We start from the raw sequence: 18,337 nt of genomic DNA on the forward strand, positions 1-18,337 counted from the left end.
AAAAAAAAAAAAAAAAAAGAAAGAAAGAAACAATTTCAAAAAATAAAAAGCCAAATGGCCGATAAATGAAAAAACAGGCCACCTCACTTGAAAGCAGAAATATGAAAATTTAAACAAAAGTCAAGTTTTCAGCTATCAGTATAGTAAATGTTAGAATAACTGTTGATGAGGAATACATCTAGAAATAACCGGAAAGGGTATGAAGTGACATAACCTTTGCAGAAAGAAAATCTGACAATATATGTTACATTTTTATGTTAATTTGGTCATAATAGTAACCTGTTTACTACCTATATGTATCCCATAACATCATGTTGTATACCTTAAATATATACAATTAAAAAAAAAAAAAAAGTGTGACCTGGACAGGCACGGTGGCACACGCCTATATTCCAAGCACTTAGGGAGGCCGAGGCTGGAGGATCACTTAAGTCCAGGAGTTCAAGACCAGCCTGGGCAACATGGCAATATCCCATTTTTGCAAAAATACAAAAATTAGCTGGGTGTGGTGGCACATATCTGTAATCCCAACTACTAAGGAAGCTGAGATGGGAGGATCATGGGGGGAGGGGGGAAGGAAAGAAGAAAGAAGAGGAGAGAAGGAGGAAGAGGAAAAAGAACACTTTTTTTTTTTTTTGAAAATTTTAAAAACGTGTGAACTTTTAACCAAAGAATTTCATTTCTACCCTCTAGAGAAATGCTTGCACAGGATCAGAAGAGGCTCCTAAAAGGATTTTTACTGTAGCACTTATTAAAACAAGATGATTAATTTAATTTAATGTTTATAAATAAAGCAATTGTTAGCTCAACTGTAGTTTATGCATACTGAGGGAAATTATGTGATAATTTAAAAATAATACGGTGGCTCATGTCTGTAATCCCAGCACTTTTGGAGGCCGAGGCAGGAGGATCACTTCTGGTCAGGAGTTCGAGACCAGCCTGGCCATCATGGTGAAACTCCGTCTCTACTAAAAATACAAAATTCAGCCGGGTGTGGTGGTGGGCACCTGTAATTCCAACTGCTCAGGGGGCTGATGCAGCAGAATCACTTAAACCCAGGAGGCGGAGGTGGCAGTGAGTCAAGATGGAGCAACAAAGTAAGACTCCATCTCCAAAATTATATATAGATAGATAGATAGATAGATTTACACATACTAAACTGAAAAGAAAAGATCTACAAGCTATGTTGTAAGATAAAACAGTAAACTGGAAGACACTGATATGTATGCTACCGTTTACATAAAGAATCAGAGAAACACAAAAACATTTCTTCAGTTACTTATAAATGCACAGAAAAGGTCTGACAAAGTATCAGCTAAAATCGTAAGTGATTACATCAAGAGACCAGGAGACTCACTTAGGAGAGAGACATCCATTCTGTTCATATTATTTCCTCTTTTAAAAACTAGAGCCTGGGCATGGTGGCTCACACCTATAATCCCAGCATTTTGGGAGGCCCAGGCGGGTGGATCACAAGGTCTGGAGTAGGAGACCAGTCTGGCCAACATGCGAAACCCCATCTCTACTAAAAATACAAAAAAAACTTAGCTGGGTGTGGTAGCGTGTGCATGCAATCCCAGCTATTCAGGAGGCTGCGGCATGAGAACTGCTTGAACCCAGGAGGTAGAGGTTACAAAACGAGACTCCATCTCAAAAAAAAAAAAAAAAAAAAAAAAAAAAAAAAAAAAAAAAAAAAAAAAAAAAAAAAAAAAAAAAAAGAGAGAAACAAACAAACCTAGAACACATCCCAGTGTCATCATTAAATTTTGGGGGGTTATTTTTGAGACAGTGTCTTGCTCTGTTGCCCAGGCTGGAGTGCAGTGGCACGATCTCGGCTCATTGCCGGAGCCGCCTCCCGAATTCAAGGGATTCTCCTGCCTCAGCCTCCTGAGTAGCTGGGATGCCCACCACCATGCCCAGCTAATTTTATTTTATTTTAGTAGAGACAGGGTTTCACCATGTTGGCCAGGGTGGTCTCAAACTCCTAACCTCAGGTGATCAACCCTCCTCAGCCTCCCAAAGTGCTGGGATTACAGGTGTGAGCCACCACGTCTGGCCAAAAATTTTTTTAATTAAAAAGTTGTAAAACAGAAAATTCTTTACATATCATCATCATGTAGTAAAGGTTATTAAATTCAAACGAGCAAGATACTAAATAGGAATAGGTGGGAACAAAAGTGTCAAGGAACAGAGTACAGCCATGGCAAAGTAAGAACACTTCTTCCTCTATGAAAACGAGAAGAAAAGGGGGGCGCACACAGGGAATGTGAGGTACAGAGTAAGAAAACTGAGGAAGAACACAATAGAGAGTTTCAATTATCTCAGTGAAGGATAAAGCAAGGTAATTTGCTGAATGCAAGGGGGTTGGTTACCAGGAGCAGCTAGAAGTTCATTTCCTCATTCAGTAAATATTTATTGAGCACCCACTAGGTACAAGGCACTCCCCTTGAGCCAGAGAATATAGCAGTGAACAAGATAAACAAGGTCTCTACTCTTAAATAACGTACATTCTAGTGCATGTGTCTGGGGCTTTCAGGATAAAAGGAGCAATAAACTAATAAACACACACACAGTCAGAGTGACGTGCCTTCGGCAGAGAATTACATCAGGATGATATAACTGAGAACTAACTTCATGGCTACTTTTAGCAGAGCACTCAAGAAAAGCTTCTCTAAGGAGGTAACATTTTAGCTGAAACCCAGGAGAATCAACAATGACAATATCTGGAGAGAGATCCATACAAACAGTGGGAATCGCTGTCACCAATTACTCCAAGGTAGGAATGAGCTTAGCATATTCAAGAAATACTTTTAAAGCAGCAGAAGGAGCAGAGAGGAAAATAGTACCAGCTGACAGCAAAGACAAAGAATCTACAGGACTTCACAACCTAATATTAAAAGTTTGGATTTTGGCTGGGCACGGTGGTTCATTCCTGTAATCCCAGCACTTTGGGAAGACAAGGCAGGCAGATCACCTGAGGTCAGGAGTTCAAGACCAGCCTGGCCAACATGGTGAAACCCCTTCTCTACTAAAAATACAAAAATTAGCTGGGAATGGTGGCACATACCTGCAGTCCCAGCTACTCGAGGGGCTGAGGCAGGAAAGTTGCTTGAACCTGGGAGGTGGAGGTTGCAGTGAACTGAGATCATGCCACCGCACTCCAGCCTGGCGACAGAGCGAGACTGTCTCAAAAAAAAAAAAAAATGTTTGGATTTTTCTTCTAAGTGGAAGAGAAGTTGCTAATTTTAAGCAGGAAAGTGAAATTATCTAATTTTCATTTTCAAAAGATCCCTTGGGCTTCTTCATGTGATTGTTCTCATCTGGTTCCTATAGAAAAAGAAAGTAATTTGGAGAGACTTCAGAAGACCTACTTTCTAGAACATCCACCTGTAGAAAAGTCAACCAAAGATGAATAAAAGGACTTGCCTGAAAAGAAGTAGGGGCTCAGCTGATGTTAGCTATCATGAATGGCATGAACTCAATTAACACAGTGTGTAACTTGCTCTGGGGACATTTGGCATCCCCGGAGGTGAAAAAGGAAACCAGTAGGAGTTCACCCAGTCTGTGTAGGAACAAGGTAGAAATGATGAAAAATTACTCCCACATCTACCAACTCCTATGGAGCCCAAAAGAAACCGGCTATCCCATTTTAGAGCTCCAAAGAACCATACAGAGGGATTGACTTCAAGGCTTACAATACTGCCCATGGGTTCACCACTGCTGTCTGCCACTATGGCTCCTCAACTCTGAGTAGTTTTCTCTAAAAACCTACAAAAACAGAGTGGGCAAACCAATTAGGATGCCTCGAGTTTCTAATTAAGTAAAGCTTACACATACAAAGATACAGCTGAGCATCAGCCACTGGACCACAACATCCCAGATGACCTTTTATATTTTATATTGTGGTATCTCCATTTTATTGCAGAAAAAGAAAACAACAAAAAGACTTCATGTATCACACCAAAGCTGGATCAGGAACACTATACTCTGCTGGACATGCTACTCTATAGTTTCTCCTTGGAGAAACATGAGCATTCGCACAGCATCATGTCTACAAACCAACATTAATAAAAGACAGAAGAACCAAAGCACAAGGCTGTCAGGGTCTCTCACCAGAGCCACACCACACTTCAGCCAAATGGCAATCACTCTCGCCGGGTTCTTTGCACAGATCCACCACGTCTCTGCAGACTGTTTCTGGAGTAACTGGAACTTCTGTGAAGTGCTGCTCATTGTTACTGAGATACACAGTAAGAAACATCTAAAAATTAAAAGAGAAACACACAGTTACTGGTACTACCTGCATAACGTGGTATTCACCTTAAATTCCTTTCTCCAAACAAAATCTCAGTTAGAAGTGCAAACGTACAACAGAGTAGTCTTGCTGTCACCTGGCCAAAGGTGAGGTGTGGATCAGGGGTTGAGCGAGATCTGGAACCCCTACCATGGGCAGTAGCTCCAGAACCTTTGGCGACCCTGGAATATCGTTACACCAGTTCAAATTAAATCTGTTTGTGCCAGTTTTATTCATGTTGTTTACCAAATACTTATATATGCCAGACCCATAGTACAAATATATCTTCCTGTCAGTCCTGTAAAGGTTGACTAGAGGACCTCATCCATATATACTTATTTTGCAGCCTCTTTTTTTTTTTTTGAGACGGAGTTTTGCTCTTGTTACCCAGGCTGGAGTGCAATGGCACGATCTCGGCTCACCACAACCTCCGCCTCCTGGGTTCAGGCAATTCTCCTGCCTCAACCTCCTGAGTAGCTGGGATTACAGGCACGCGCCACCATGCCCAGCTGAATTTTTGTATTTTTAGCAGAGACGGGGTTTCACCATGTTGACCAGGATGGTCTCGATCTCTTGACCTCGTGATCCACCCGCCTCGGCCTCCCAAAGTGCTGGGATTACAGGCTTGAGCCACCGCGCCCAGCCTGCAGCCTCTTTTTGGAAGGACGCATAAGAACCTAACATGCTGCTTCTGAAGTGGGAGGGGGATGGGAACTAGGAGACAGAGTTGGGGAGGGCTCTGTGTAGGCCTAATCTTTATATGATGTGCATATATTACCTATTCAAAAAATTGTACTTCTAAAATGTTTTAAGCAAGTTAAATACCTACTTTGAAGTATAAGATTTCATTAGCAAAATATAAGTAGAAATAAGCAGCTGTTATGCTAACACCTACCTGACCTTGTATATAAATGCTGAGACCAACAGAAGGTTTAAATTCAAAACTCACTAATAGGCTGGTTGTAGTAGCCTACACTTGTAATCCCAGCACTCTGAGAGGCCAACGTGGGAAGATCATGTGAGTCCAGGAGTTTAAGATCAGTCTGCAATGAAGCAAGACTCCATTTCTACCAAAAATTAAAAGAAAATCAGCCAGGCATGGTGGCACATCCCTGTGGTCCCTGGCTACTTGGGAAGCTGAGAGGGGGACGACTGCTTGAGCCCAGGAGGTCACAGCTATAGTGAGAAGTGATTGCACCACTGCACTCCAGCCTGGGTAAGACCCTGACTTTAAAAAAAAGAAAAAAAAACTAACAATCTTTATCTTTCTCCTAGTAAAAAAAGACACTGTATCTTAAAAACACTGCTACTAAGGAATTAAAATTTTCACACCTATTAAATTACAAAAAATATTTTGTTAATTTCCAATGCTGAATAAACTAAGTGAAACAAGTTTTTGATGGTGATGCAAATTAGTAAGCCCCTATGTTTACTTAATTCAATGAGTACCTAACTCCATGCAAATCAACATGTATCAGGATTAAAAAATAATAATAATTTGAAAGAGTTACCTCACAGTGAGAATATATCCTGTGAAAATAATTCGAATCAAAGAAAGAGAATGCATAAGCTATGGAATATAAACTTGACCGACAAATTTCGTTTTTTAAAACCACTAATGAAACTATGCTAAGCACTGGGAAAAGTTTGGGTTTTAAGACTGCAAAAAAGCAAAATAATTACGATATACACTATGACCACAACATAAGGACCTCACACAGCAGTCAGAGAGCCTGCCAACAGTCATACAACTCCCCTTCCAGCTTAAATGTCTCTGTCCATTGCCCAAAATGGAGAAACCTGCACTAAGATGTTATTTGCAAAAAGGCAGCATAGTCCCTGATTAGGAACTATGATCAGAAACTGGCTAAGGCATCTGACTCGGTGCCTCAAGATGTGGTCAGAATAAAAGGAGATATGCCTGACAGAAAGAATAACCCCTTGCACTCAAGCCAGTCCAAGTCTCCACGTTCTGCAACAAAAGCTGTTAACTCACATGAACACGTGTAACAGAAAAATTAAAATAGTGAACACTGTTGAAACAATTTTTTTCATGGAAGAAAAACACTGTAGATTTTCCCGGTATGAGCTCAGAAGCTTTCAAACTAATTATCTCAGGTTTTTCACATTCTGACTACATAAAAGTACACAGTTCTAGGCTTCAACTTAGCCAACAAGGCAGCACTCAAAATTATTACACAAAAATCATAAAGCCTTGACTAAATCATTGAAAAACTAACAAAGATTAACAAAGAACAGAATTACACTCGTATGCTGCTCCCAAAGTATACAGCATATTCGGTGGAAACAAATAATGTACACTTTAACATTAAATACTACCTCACCATACTCCCTATCGAAGCCAAAACTTTCTTCGAAGTTTATCACTTCAAAAATAGTACCTTTTCATTGCAAATATGAGGCTTAGAGGTGTTAAGTTACAGAAATACTGGAAATACAGAGTATATACTAAACACACACCCATCAGCAAATAAAAGTGTATTATTTGAGACAGCAACTTATCTCTGTAAACTTCATCTTTCAGACACATTATCTCAGAAACTTACATCAACTCTCAGATAAACAGGAGGTGTTATTTTCTCTTTATAAATGAAGAAAAAGACCCGGATAAGTGATCTACTTGTCTACTGAAATGAGAAGGTCAGGGTACAGTTCTGTTCTTCTGATCTATCCTTTATTCTTTAACCTATCCTTTATAGAAAGAAAATATTAGGAAATGCTCCATTTAACCACAGTTACCCAAACTTTAACAGCAATCTAATCTTTTACTTTCTGGAAAAACAACAGCTTCATTTATTTAAAAGTATAATTAAAAATAAGAATGATGACAGATGTGTTTCTATTTATGGTTACTTTTCCCACAGGGTTAACACTGGTATGAATAGTAAGTGTATGAGTTGACCCCATTTCTACCTGTCATGTATGGAGATTAGCTCTGTGGTGATTTTTGTAACTGTACTGCAGTTCACGATGCTGGGCCAGCAACATGATATTTCTGTCGATTCTCAGGCAGGAGATCTGGTTCAGACTCCAGATTTCTTCATAGTTAGACTACCTTCGGTAAGTGATGTCACCTCTCGGAAACTCAGCCTCCTCATCTTCAAAATGAGTCTTTTAAGTTTCCTAACAACCACATTTACCTATGTAACAAACCTGCACATCCTACACATGTATCCTGGAACTTAAAATTAATTAAATTACATTTCTTCTTAAAGTTCCCAAAAATTCATTATTTAGTAAAGGTTTACTAGGTACCACAGTAAAAGTCAACATTTTTACAGTAGCCTACAAGGTCGCACATGATCTGGCCCCCATTTCCTTCTAATCCCTTCACTCTATGCTCTACCCATGTCCTCTCTGTTCATCAAACACACCAGGCATGTTCCCGCCTAGGAGCCTCCATACTTGCTGTTCCTCTATTTGGAATGACCTTCTTTATATGCCAGTGTAATTCTCACTTCCTCATCTCTGTCACGCCTTTACTCAGATGTCACCCTCTCAGTGAAGCCTCACCTAGCAACTCCACCTAGAATTCCAAAAACCACACACACACACACACACACACACACACACACACACACCCTAGCCCACTCTTCTGCTTACTTCCCTCCTTAGCACAGTCACTAGCATGCCATGTTATATTTATTTAACTCATTTTTATTATCTGCCTTTCCTACTAGAATGTAAGCTCCACACAAAGGTTCTGTCTTTGTTCAGTGTTGTATCCTCAGCACCTAGAACTGTGCCTGGTATGTAACAAACACACACTAAGTATTAAATCCTGTAAATGTAATTGCGTTTTACAGATGAAGACACTGAAGCACAGAGGGATTTAAGTAATTCACCCAGGTCGCACAGCTATTAAATGGCAAAACCAAGATCCAGCCCCTTCCTCAAGAGTATACAGGTCAAGACTCTACTGAATCTGGACCACACAGTGCCAAGTGTGTCACTGCCTCTAGCTTTGTCTTTTATAGTAACGTTTTGCCCACAATCCATCATCTCACCTCTGATTTATTTCATGGTCAGTTTTGCTGCAGGTAAACAGTATGGCATGCAGTGCACAGCACAGCTATATACTCTCAAGTGAGAGAGAGTGTGTGTCCTCTCATTTCTTCAGCTTACATCCTGCTATAGTCATTCTACTTCTATTTCGACACCATTTTCATTCATTCAGTATTTATAGATCATCTACTGTATGGTCTCTGTTCTAATGTAGAAATAATATTTACTAAACAGCAAGTACAGAGGCTCCCAGGTGGGAACATGCCTGGTGTGTCTGATGAACAGCAAAGAGGACGCGGGTAGAGCAGAGAGTGAGGGGGATTAGAAGGAAATGGGGGCCAGATCATGCACAACCTTGTAGGCTGCTGTAAAAATGTTGACTTTTAACTCTGGTACCCAGTAAAAACATTTACAACACATAGTACAAAATTCAAAAAGAGAGAAAGAAAGCTGTATGGAGAAGGACACAGCCCGCAGGGAGGAAGCCAAAAAAATAAACCCCTCAACCTGAATCCTTCCCTCTCATGTCCACCCACTACTCCCCACTGGACAAACCCAACTACATGCCAGATGGTGAGGGAAGCGGCTGATGCAGCGTGGGGGGGGAAGGTGAAAAGTGAATGCTGAGGAGCAAACAAAAGACACCCAGCCACAGGAGCCCTCTTCTCCGTACTATGCAGTCAGAGGGCTCCTGAGCAACCCAGCAACCAACTAAAGGAAGTGAGGACACAGCCAGCTGGGAGAAGAATGTGCCAAGCAGAGGACAAGGATCCAGCAGAGGAGCCTGAGAAAGAGCCACCAAGCCTGAGAAAGAGCCACCAAAAAAAGACAGGAAGTCGCCCAGAAGACTGTGGGACACCAGAAACCAAGCGAAGAAAGTGTGTGAGGGAGGAAGATACAAAAGTGCACAATCAGATTTAGCAAGATGGAGGCTGCTGACTGCCTTGACCAGTAGCACTGAGTCATGGGGATAAGGGCCTGGCTGGAACAGGCTAGAGAACCTGAGGGACGGAAGCAGAGGCACAGTACAGACAACTAGTTCTTCCAGTGTATTCTGCCCTAACCGAAGACAGAGAAAATGGGGCCATCTAGGGAAGGAGACACAGGGTAAAAGGAGTGTTTTATTTTTATCTCAAGATGAAGAGTTTTTAAGAGATCATTTTAATTGATAGGAATGACCTAGTAGAGAGAGAAAATGGTGCTGATGAAACTGACTAATGACGTAAGTGTGCCTCAAGTTATAAAAGTTATTTTTTCCAACATATATCAATTTCCTTTTCCTTCCTTTACTTGGAAAAACAAAAAAAATATGAAAACTAATCAAAAAGAGAGGCTGGTCTCCCTAACTTATCATGTTAACATGAAAAAATGCAGGCACACATGTTCTTTACATTGCTACCACCCTTTTATCTGTGTTTTACAAATTTACTGTATTACAAAATAAAAGAATTATTCAAAAAGTAATTGAATTTTCTGACTAATAAAAAAAACAAAATGAATTCATTTTTTTCATTTTGGTGAAGCAGTTTTTATCAGCATGTTGAAATTTTTACTTAGAAAAGAAATTTTAGGCTACTCTATCAATTAAGTCCTTCAGAAAACAATTCTGGCCTAGAATCCAGGATTTTTAAAGATAAAAAATAAAACTGGTAAATCTAAGAAGTTTCCTGCGTCTATTACCAAAATATTTTTGAATGCAATGAACAAAAAATGAAACTTAAAAATATTTCAGTTACACGTTTTGTTTTATTATAAAACAGTGCTCACTGTACACTATTATGCATACCATCTACAAGCACAGAAAAAAGCCTGAAACTATATTCACCAAATTAACAGTAGTTATGCACTGGTGGTGGGATGACTAAGTGAATTTTTAGAAACTTATCTATGCTTAAATTTTCTAGAATGTACCACTTGCACAATAAAATTGATTTTTTAAGCAATCAATGATGAAAATAAGGTAAACATTTTTATTCGCACACATTGTGCCTTCCCTGGATCCTTACGGTGAGGTATGGAAGGCAAATATCTGTTGCAAGTGCTTTTCTTGGGTCGCTATCTTGCCTCAACTTTAGTCAGGAATGATTAAAAACAAACAATTAAGAAGCATATCTTAAGCCGGGCGCAGTGGCTCAAGCCTGTAATCCCAGCACTTTGGGAGGCCGAGGCGGGTGGATCACAAGGTCAAGAGATCAAGACCATCCTGGTCAACATGGTGAAACCGCGTCTCTACTAAAACTACAAAAAATTAGCTGGGCATGGTGGCGCGTGCCTGTAGTCCCAGCTACTCAGGAGGCTGAGGCAGGAGAATTGCCTGAACCCAGGAGGCGGAGGTTGTGGTGAGCCGAGATCGTGCCATTGCACTCCAGCCTGGGTAACAAGAGCGAAACTCCATCTCAAAAAAAAAAAAAAAAAAGCATATCTTAAAAGTCCACTATATAGGCCTGATACAGTGGCTCATGCCTGTAATTCCAGCACTCTGGGAGGCCAAAGTGGGCAGATCACGAGGTCAGGAGTTTCAGCCTGGCCAACATGATGAAACCCTGCCTCTACTAAAAACTACAAAAATTAGCTGGACGTGGTGGCTTGCATCTGTAATCCCAGCTACTCGGGAGGCTGAGGCAAGAGAATCACTTCAACCCGGGAGGCAAAGGTTACAGTGAGCTGAGATTACGCCACTGCACTCCAGCCTGGGCGACAGTGCATGACTCCATCTCAAAAAAAAAAAAAAAGAAAGAAAGAAAGTCCACTATATTAGAATGGAATATTATTCAGCCATCAAAAGGAATGAGGTACTGATACACACTACAGCATGGATAAACCTTGAAAACATTATGCTAAGTGACAGAAGCCAGACATGAAAAACCACATAGTATTTAATTCCATGTATATGAAATGTCTAGAATATGTAAATCCATACAGACAAAAAGTAGATGAATAATTGTCATGGGCCGAGGAGAGGGGGAATAGGGAGTAATTGCTAAAAGTGTGGGGCTTCTTTCTGGGGCAATGAAAATGTTCTAGAATTAGTGGTGATAGTAGCACAACCTTGTGAATATACTAAAAACCACTGAATCATACATTTTATATGAGTGAAATTTATGGTATACAACACCTTTTTTAAAAATATGTTATGAATATAACACTTAAAAAAAAAAGCCCACTATATGCTTAGTACGTGAGAGATACAAAAATCTCTCAGGCCAGGCATGGTGGCTCACACCTAAAATCCCAGCACTTTGGGAGGCCAAGGCAGGGGGATCACTTGAGCCCAGGAATTTGAGACCAGACTAGCCAGGGCAACATGATAAAACCCTGTCTCTACAAAAAAATACAATAAATTAGCCAAGAGTGGTGGCACACACCTATAGTCCAAGCTACCTGGGAGGCTGGGGTGGGAAGATCACTTGAGTCCAGGAGGTCGAGGCTGCAGTGAGCTGTGATCCTACCACTTCACACCAATCTGGGCATCAGAGTGAAATCCTGTCTCAAAAATTTTTTAAATATAAAAATATTTATATACATGTAAAAATATAAAAGAGAACAATTTAATACTCTATTACATCAATGAGAATTTGGGTAAAATGGAAATGCAGAAATAAAAAGGATGATCATGGCCTGAGGTAGATGAGGTTTCCGCAAACAGGCATAAATTAATAGTAAGCATAAAGAAATAATTTTGTTTGTTTTTTAGACGGAGTTTTGCTCTTGTTACCCAGGCTGGAGTGCAATGGCGTGATCTCGGCTCACCGCAACCTCCGCCTCCTGGGTTCAGGCAATTCTCCTGCCTCAGCCTCCCGAGTAGCTGGGACAACAGGCACGCGCCACCATGCCCAGCTAATTTTTTTGTATTTTTAGTAGAGACGGGGTTTCACCATGTTGACCAGGATGGTCTCGATCTCTTGACCTCATGATCCACCCGCCTCGGCCTCCCAAAGTGCTGGGATTACAGGCATGAGCCACCGCGCCCAGCCAGAAATAATGTTTTTAAATTATCTGTCATAACTTTACTTCCAAAATGCCTTTTTCTGACACTATACGTTTTTTAAATACCATATTCTCAAGAAAATAAGATGACTTCATTAGCTCTTTTCCCATAAGGAAGCAAGCAAAATGGGGTTTCCTAGAGTTAAAGCCTCAGTAAAGTCTCAGTATCGATTTGAACAATATTCTGTTAAAAAAGTTAATCATGTATGGACTATCCTGACCATCCATTCAATAACATCTGGAGCACACAATCCTATTCTGAAATAATCAACATTCTGGAAGAAAATGATAGAGCAAATATGAAATGGTTGATTTAAAAAAATTCATAAAGTAGCCTGCTGGTCATAGACGTCTGATAAGAGAACCACTTCATATACATAAACAGGTAACAGGGACCTCTACATAGCAAGTTATAGGAGTGATATCCTATCAAAGCCAGCCATGCCAAAGAAAATCCTGGTTCTATGCCTTCCCCTCAATTCTAACTTCTTGCTGACTTCAACAAGAAGTTTCATTCATTCACCCGTTAGTACTTACTAGGCACCTACTAAGAAAGCACAGTTAAAACAAAAGGAACACAGTGATGAAAAGAAGCTTGCCTTCTTTAGGGCAGAGAAGAGAGACTGGTAACACACAAATGAGACAGTATATAAAGTGACATGATGAAGAATCATGGAAGTCATGAGGGGAAGAGGGCTAATCATGATCAAGAAAGACACCTCAGGGTGAAGGGGGCTTTTGAGCTGAGACTGAAGAAGCCACAGCCACTTAAAACATCTGAAGGAAGACATTTCATCAAAAGCCCTGAGGTGGTAATGAACTCGGACTATTCTACAACCAGAAAAAAAGGCCAGCACATCAGGAATACAGACTCGTGTGAATGAGGGCAGAGAGGGAACAGGGGGCTAGCTCACGCAGAGCCTTGTAGGTCAAGAATAAGGAGTACGGATTTTGTTGCAAGAGAAAAGTCACTAGAGTAGTGATTTGCAACATGCAATTCCCAGACAAATAGCGTCAGCATCACCTGGGAACTTGTCAGAAATATAAAGTCCCAGGCCCTGCTCCACACCTCCCGATTCAGAAACCCTAGAGATGAGGCCCAGTACTCACACTTAAGTTCAAGAACCACTGCATTAGAGGGATTTGAGCAGGGAAGTAACACGAAGCTAGGTTTCTGAGTAATTTGCTGTAAATAATGTAGAGTATTAGTTTCACTAGCAGAAAACAGCAGTGTATATTAATCTAAAGAGTACATATTAATTATAATACCAGTAGTTAACCCAACAACAATATCAATACATTATGATCCATATACACTGGTATTTATTTTTGCATATTTTAAATTTCAGGGAATTCCATTTCAATTACAAGAAATAGTAAGACCTAAAACTTATTTTAAATTATCTACTCCACAGTTATAGCCTTAAGTCACGGAATGAGAAATCTAAAATAGCCACACTTTTCCTCACTTCTCTCCCCAGAGTAGCTCACCTGATTCCTATACTGTCTTGTAGTGCCAATGTCATCCCCATCCTTCTAGAATAACTCATAGACCCTAAAACTTCCTCCAATCCATCCGTCCCTACCCACACACCCACCTCCAACCAGAAGTAAATGTTCTCTTTGCTTCTCTGACAACCATTCACACTATAGTTGTTTGTATTCCTGTCTTATCTATCCTACTGGTCTATACCTTTCTTTAGGATACAGGTTTTGGTTCTTAAATGCTTCATCCCTGGTTTTTCTCCTCCTACATTATACCTCACTCCCCAAAAAACTCTGTCAGATCTCACACAAAGCAAATCTTCAATACATGTTTGTTGGATTGAACAGACACAGTGTCGCAGGAATTCAAAGTTCCACAAAGATGGGAAAGTTAACAGGAGACAAGAACATGACAAAGAGTATGTTCACATCATAGAATGTTTATCTACAAATGGTATTACTTCACAGTGAACGCTTTCAAAGACAGACAATGTCTCAAAGAATTCTGCTCAAGTTAAATTAAGGAACCTTTTCTCTTCCTTCAACTACACCTGAAGCTGAATCTAGACAGGTTTCAAATTCTGAATGTATCCTCTAAAGCAACTCATCTTAGGCTACTGTGCTTCAATATCTATCATAAACAATCAACATATAAAGCAAAAGAACAAACACATTTAGTTAATTCCTCCCCAGCTCCAACTATTTATAAGTATACTGTCGGTATGCTTCCTTCTAAACTGAGCACTGTTCTTTGTCAGGCATTTGTCATATTTTATGTAAAGGTACTGTTACAGATTTCATCTTATTTTTTACTTTTACTCACTGAGCACTACATTTTTACGATCTATCCGTGATGGTCTAACTACAACTAATCCATTGCTTCTAATTATTTCCTTCCTACCTTCCACTTTGCTATGGAAGTATAGGCAACAACTACACTCACCAAAGAAAATCCAAAATAAGAATATTCATTCATCCATTAATTCAAACAATATTTTTTAAATCCCTACAGCATGCCGAACACTGTGCTAAGCGCTGGAAACACAAAGCTGAAAAGGCATGGTCCACGTCCTCACAAAGCTTATGGAACAATGAAGAAGCACTGCAAACAATGAAAAGGGTACAATGCTGAGAAACAAGAACTTCCTGGTGAAAACACATTTAAAGCGTTTAAAGTCCAGCGAGAACACAAAAACAATCACCGCAAGCAGTCGAAGAGGGCATTATTTCACACAAGTACTATTAAGCTGAAACTGTAGGATGAGCACGACAAGCAGGAAGAGGATCATCTAGGCAGACAAACATGGTGTATAAAGACACAGGAAACTGTGCATGCCCTCACAACTATAATCCTGGAACTGCTGAAGCATGGAGGTGGGAGGCAATGCAGAACAAATATGAAGAGATGGGTTAATTCCCAACCCACAAGCCACGAATGTGCTATATAAACTTTCAACGCACAAAATTTGTTTTACACACACGCTGTTACGGCAAAGTCCGATAGAGTGAAACAAGTCATAGAGAGCAATACTCAAGAGTGGAGAGCAATATGCAACGGGGTGCAACTTGCTGTGAGCAAGAGGAAAAGCAATTCTGAAGGAAGGCCAAAGGAACCGCATGGTGACGGGATCGTCGACACAGCGCAAGGCACTCCCGCTATTGTGCCACAGCCGGTGCTATGTTTTACTAGCTGACTTGGTGTTTCGAGTCTTTCAATCACTTCCCTTATGCAGCTAAAAATTCTGAAATGGAAATGTATCAATGACACAAAAAGGCTGAATTCACTGGGCTAGAAAATAAAGAAATCTTCTTTTTTTTAAGTAGAGACGGGGTTTCACCATGTTGGCCGGGATGGTCTCCATCCCTTGACCTCGTGATCCACCCCCCTCGGCCTCCCAAAGTGCTGGGATTATAAGCGTGCGCCACCGTGCCTGGTGGAAATAAAGGAACTTTCTATCTGACTAAAGAGTTTATATATTTTATGCCATAAGGAACAGAGGTCAGACTTGAAGAGTTCTGGAGAGGGAAGAAACACACTGCTGTTTCAGAAGGACCAGCAGGGCAGAAGTGTGTTAAATGGACTGAAGGGGCAGGAAACAGAAAAGGTAAGAAAACAGATAAGGAGAGCATTACAACAGTCCAGGCAGGAGGGGACTGAAGCCAAACAGGTGCCCTAGGGATCTGTGTGCCCTGGTGACTCAACAGCTCCAAAAGACCGAAGAGAGGAAGGAAAGCAGGATAAAAGCCCAAGTCTCTGGCTACTAAAAGCAAAAAGCAAAACCTACCAGAGAAAGATCCTATCTACCTTTAAAATAAAAGCATTATCCAAAATAGATGCCCCCCACACACCTTTTCAGGAAATTAACAAAATTTTTGAAAATTACCTACATATCACAAACCAAGCAGTTATTATCTAGATCTCGTTGTAATCCAGAAAACACTGGCATGAAGGGACTATTTCTAGAATTAAAATCAACGCTGACTTGATTTTCCTAGATCACTGGCTACTTTATGTCAGAAAAATAAGGATAATTTTTTTTTTAATTAAAAAACAAAAAAAACAGTCAAGGACCTTTTAGGTTGAAGCATCAGAAGCTTCCAGGGCACTCTGGCCATGTGGTCAAAAGTAAAGCTGTCCTGAGGCATTTTAGGACTGACTATGGCTTCCTTGAGAAACCTGATACACCCTACTCAGTTTTAAAGAAACATGGTGACAGAAGGCTTTCTCTCAAGCCTAAATTTAAACTGCTCTGTGTAGCTCGTCAGAGCTCTCTGCTGATATAAAAAGTATGGTTTCTCTTATGTCCCACAGTAAGAAGCTTGTGGATACAGAAGTGATCTTCCACTATTCCTGTCTTGTCTTTACTTCCAACTCTGGGTTAAGTGCTACTGTTTCTCCTTTCAACCCTGGGGCTTCTGAGGGTCACTAAAGCAAGTTATTACAGCAAGTGACAAACTCTTGAATGCCTTCACAACCAATTCTTACTGTCAGCTGGGCCTTGTGGTAAAAAAATAAAAACTAAAAAACCCCTTTCATGTATTTTCGGCAGCTTTCTGTAGACTTTCCTACTCTTCCCACCTTGCCCAAGTCTTAACACTCTGGCACCTCTAAGATCCACTGTCCACACAAGAGTGAGCTTTCCTAATCAATCAAGTTGTCATTTTTGCTAACTAAACCTCTTCTGTGGCTCCCACGTCCCTTCCCATGCCACGTCCACCCTTCCCTCTGGCCCGCGAAAACCTATATGCTGATAGGTCTTTTGCCTCAGCTCTTGCCATTCAGCCCTCTGCCCAGAAAGCCCTGCCCCACCCGACCCTCCTAGCCTCCAGTGCTTCCTCCCGGCCTCTGCACCAGCCCCTAGTAATCATGCCCACTTGAACTGCTCCACTTGCAAATGTTCACAGGACTAGCTCCTTCTTGTCATTCAAGTCTCAGCTGAAATGTCATTTCCTGACCATGCAATCTATAGTAGCCATCGCAGTCACATTACCCTTCTTAAATCCCATTTAACTTTCATGTTTTCCATTTATTTATTTATTTATTTTTATGGTGAAAAGATATACATATATTTAGAATTAGCCAGCTGGACTCAGTTTAGATGATCCCAATTTTGTTGGCAACATCCAAAGCATCGTAATCAGGAGCCAGTTGAACATATGCCTTCTTCTCTCCATCAGGCTGAATCAGGGTGTTGACCTTGGCCACATCAATGTCACAGAGCTTCTTCACAGCCTGTTTGATCTGGTGCTTGTTGGCTTTAACATCCACAATGAACACAAGTGTGTTGTTGTCTTCTATCTTCTTCATGGCAGACTCAGTGGTCAGCGGAAACTTGATGATAGCATAGTGGTCCAGTTTGTTTCTCCTGGGGGCGCTCTTCCGAGGATATTTGGGCTGCCTCCGGAGTCGCAGTGTCTTGGGCCGCCAGAAGGTGGGTGACGTGCGGATCTTCTTTTTTTTGTGGCTGTGGAGACCTTTCAACACTGCCTTCTTGGCCTTTAAAGCCTTCGCTGTGGCTTCGGCTTTAGGAGGGGCAGGAGCTTCCTTCTTCGCTTTCGGCGCCATCTTGTGAAAAGGCTGCTTTCCATTTATTTTCTATCTCTCCCACTCAAATCCCCCATTAAGCACTATGAAAGAAAGGTAAGCTCTCTGAAAACTTCCTTTCCTGCATCCATGGCATTTACAACCATGCCTGGAAATACCGCAGATGTTCACTAAGTATTTGTTGAGCAGATGTTATCCCAAAAAAGCCATCCAAAAACAACCAAATGGTTAATGAGGGAGAATGAAGAGCAATGATTGAATGTGATTTCATTGAAAATCAGCCCCTAATTTATTTCCAACAAAGGCACCTGACTACACTGAATTGCTGCTCCTTACAACACAGACAGCCCTGAAGCTGCAAGTGGAGACACTCAACTCCCATGTGGACACTTCAAAGTTGTTATTGCAGGCCGGGCGCGGTGGCTCAAGCCTGTAATCCCAGCACTTTGGGAGGCCGAGGCGGGTGGATCACGAGGTCAAGAGATCAAGACCATCCTGGT

The 18,337-nt window shown here is 40.9% G+C and overlaps 2 protein-coding genes across 5 annotated transcripts in view; both read right to left on the reverse strand.

The window, feature by feature from the left end:
• Positions 1-18,337, reverse strand: part of TP53BP2 (tumor protein p53 binding protein 2) — a 66,258-nt gene that overhangs the window by 40,568 nt on the left and 7,353 nt on the right. For 3 of the 4 annotated variants that reach the window (XM_017526389.1, XM_017526388.1, XM_017526387.1), the window contains exon 2: positions 4,114-4,261. The exons of the other annotated variant lie outside the window; for it this stretch is intronic. In XM_017526389.1, the coding sequence (XP_017381878.1) occupies positions 4,114-4,261 (148 nt within the window). The remainder of the gene's footprint in view (positions 1-4,113; positions 4,262-18,337) is intronic. 4 annotated transcript variants of the gene reach the window in all.
• Positions 17,388-17,858, reverse strand: LOC108302706 (60S ribosomal protein L23a-like). Its single transcript, XM_037737723.1, has one exon. The coding sequence runs from the start codon at positions 17,856-17,858 to the stop codon at positions 17,388-17,390; it is 471 nt and encodes a 156-aa protein (XP_037593651.1).

Source organism: Cebus imitator, unplaced genomic scaffold (assembly GCF_001604975.1).
Source record: "Cebus imitator isolate Cc_AM_T3 unplaced genomic scaffold, Cebus_imitator-1.0 Scaffold42, whole genome shotgun sequence".
In the NCBI taxonomy this organism is placed as follows: domain Eukaryota; kingdom Metazoa; phylum Chordata; class Mammalia; order Primates; family Cebidae; genus Cebus; species Cebus imitator.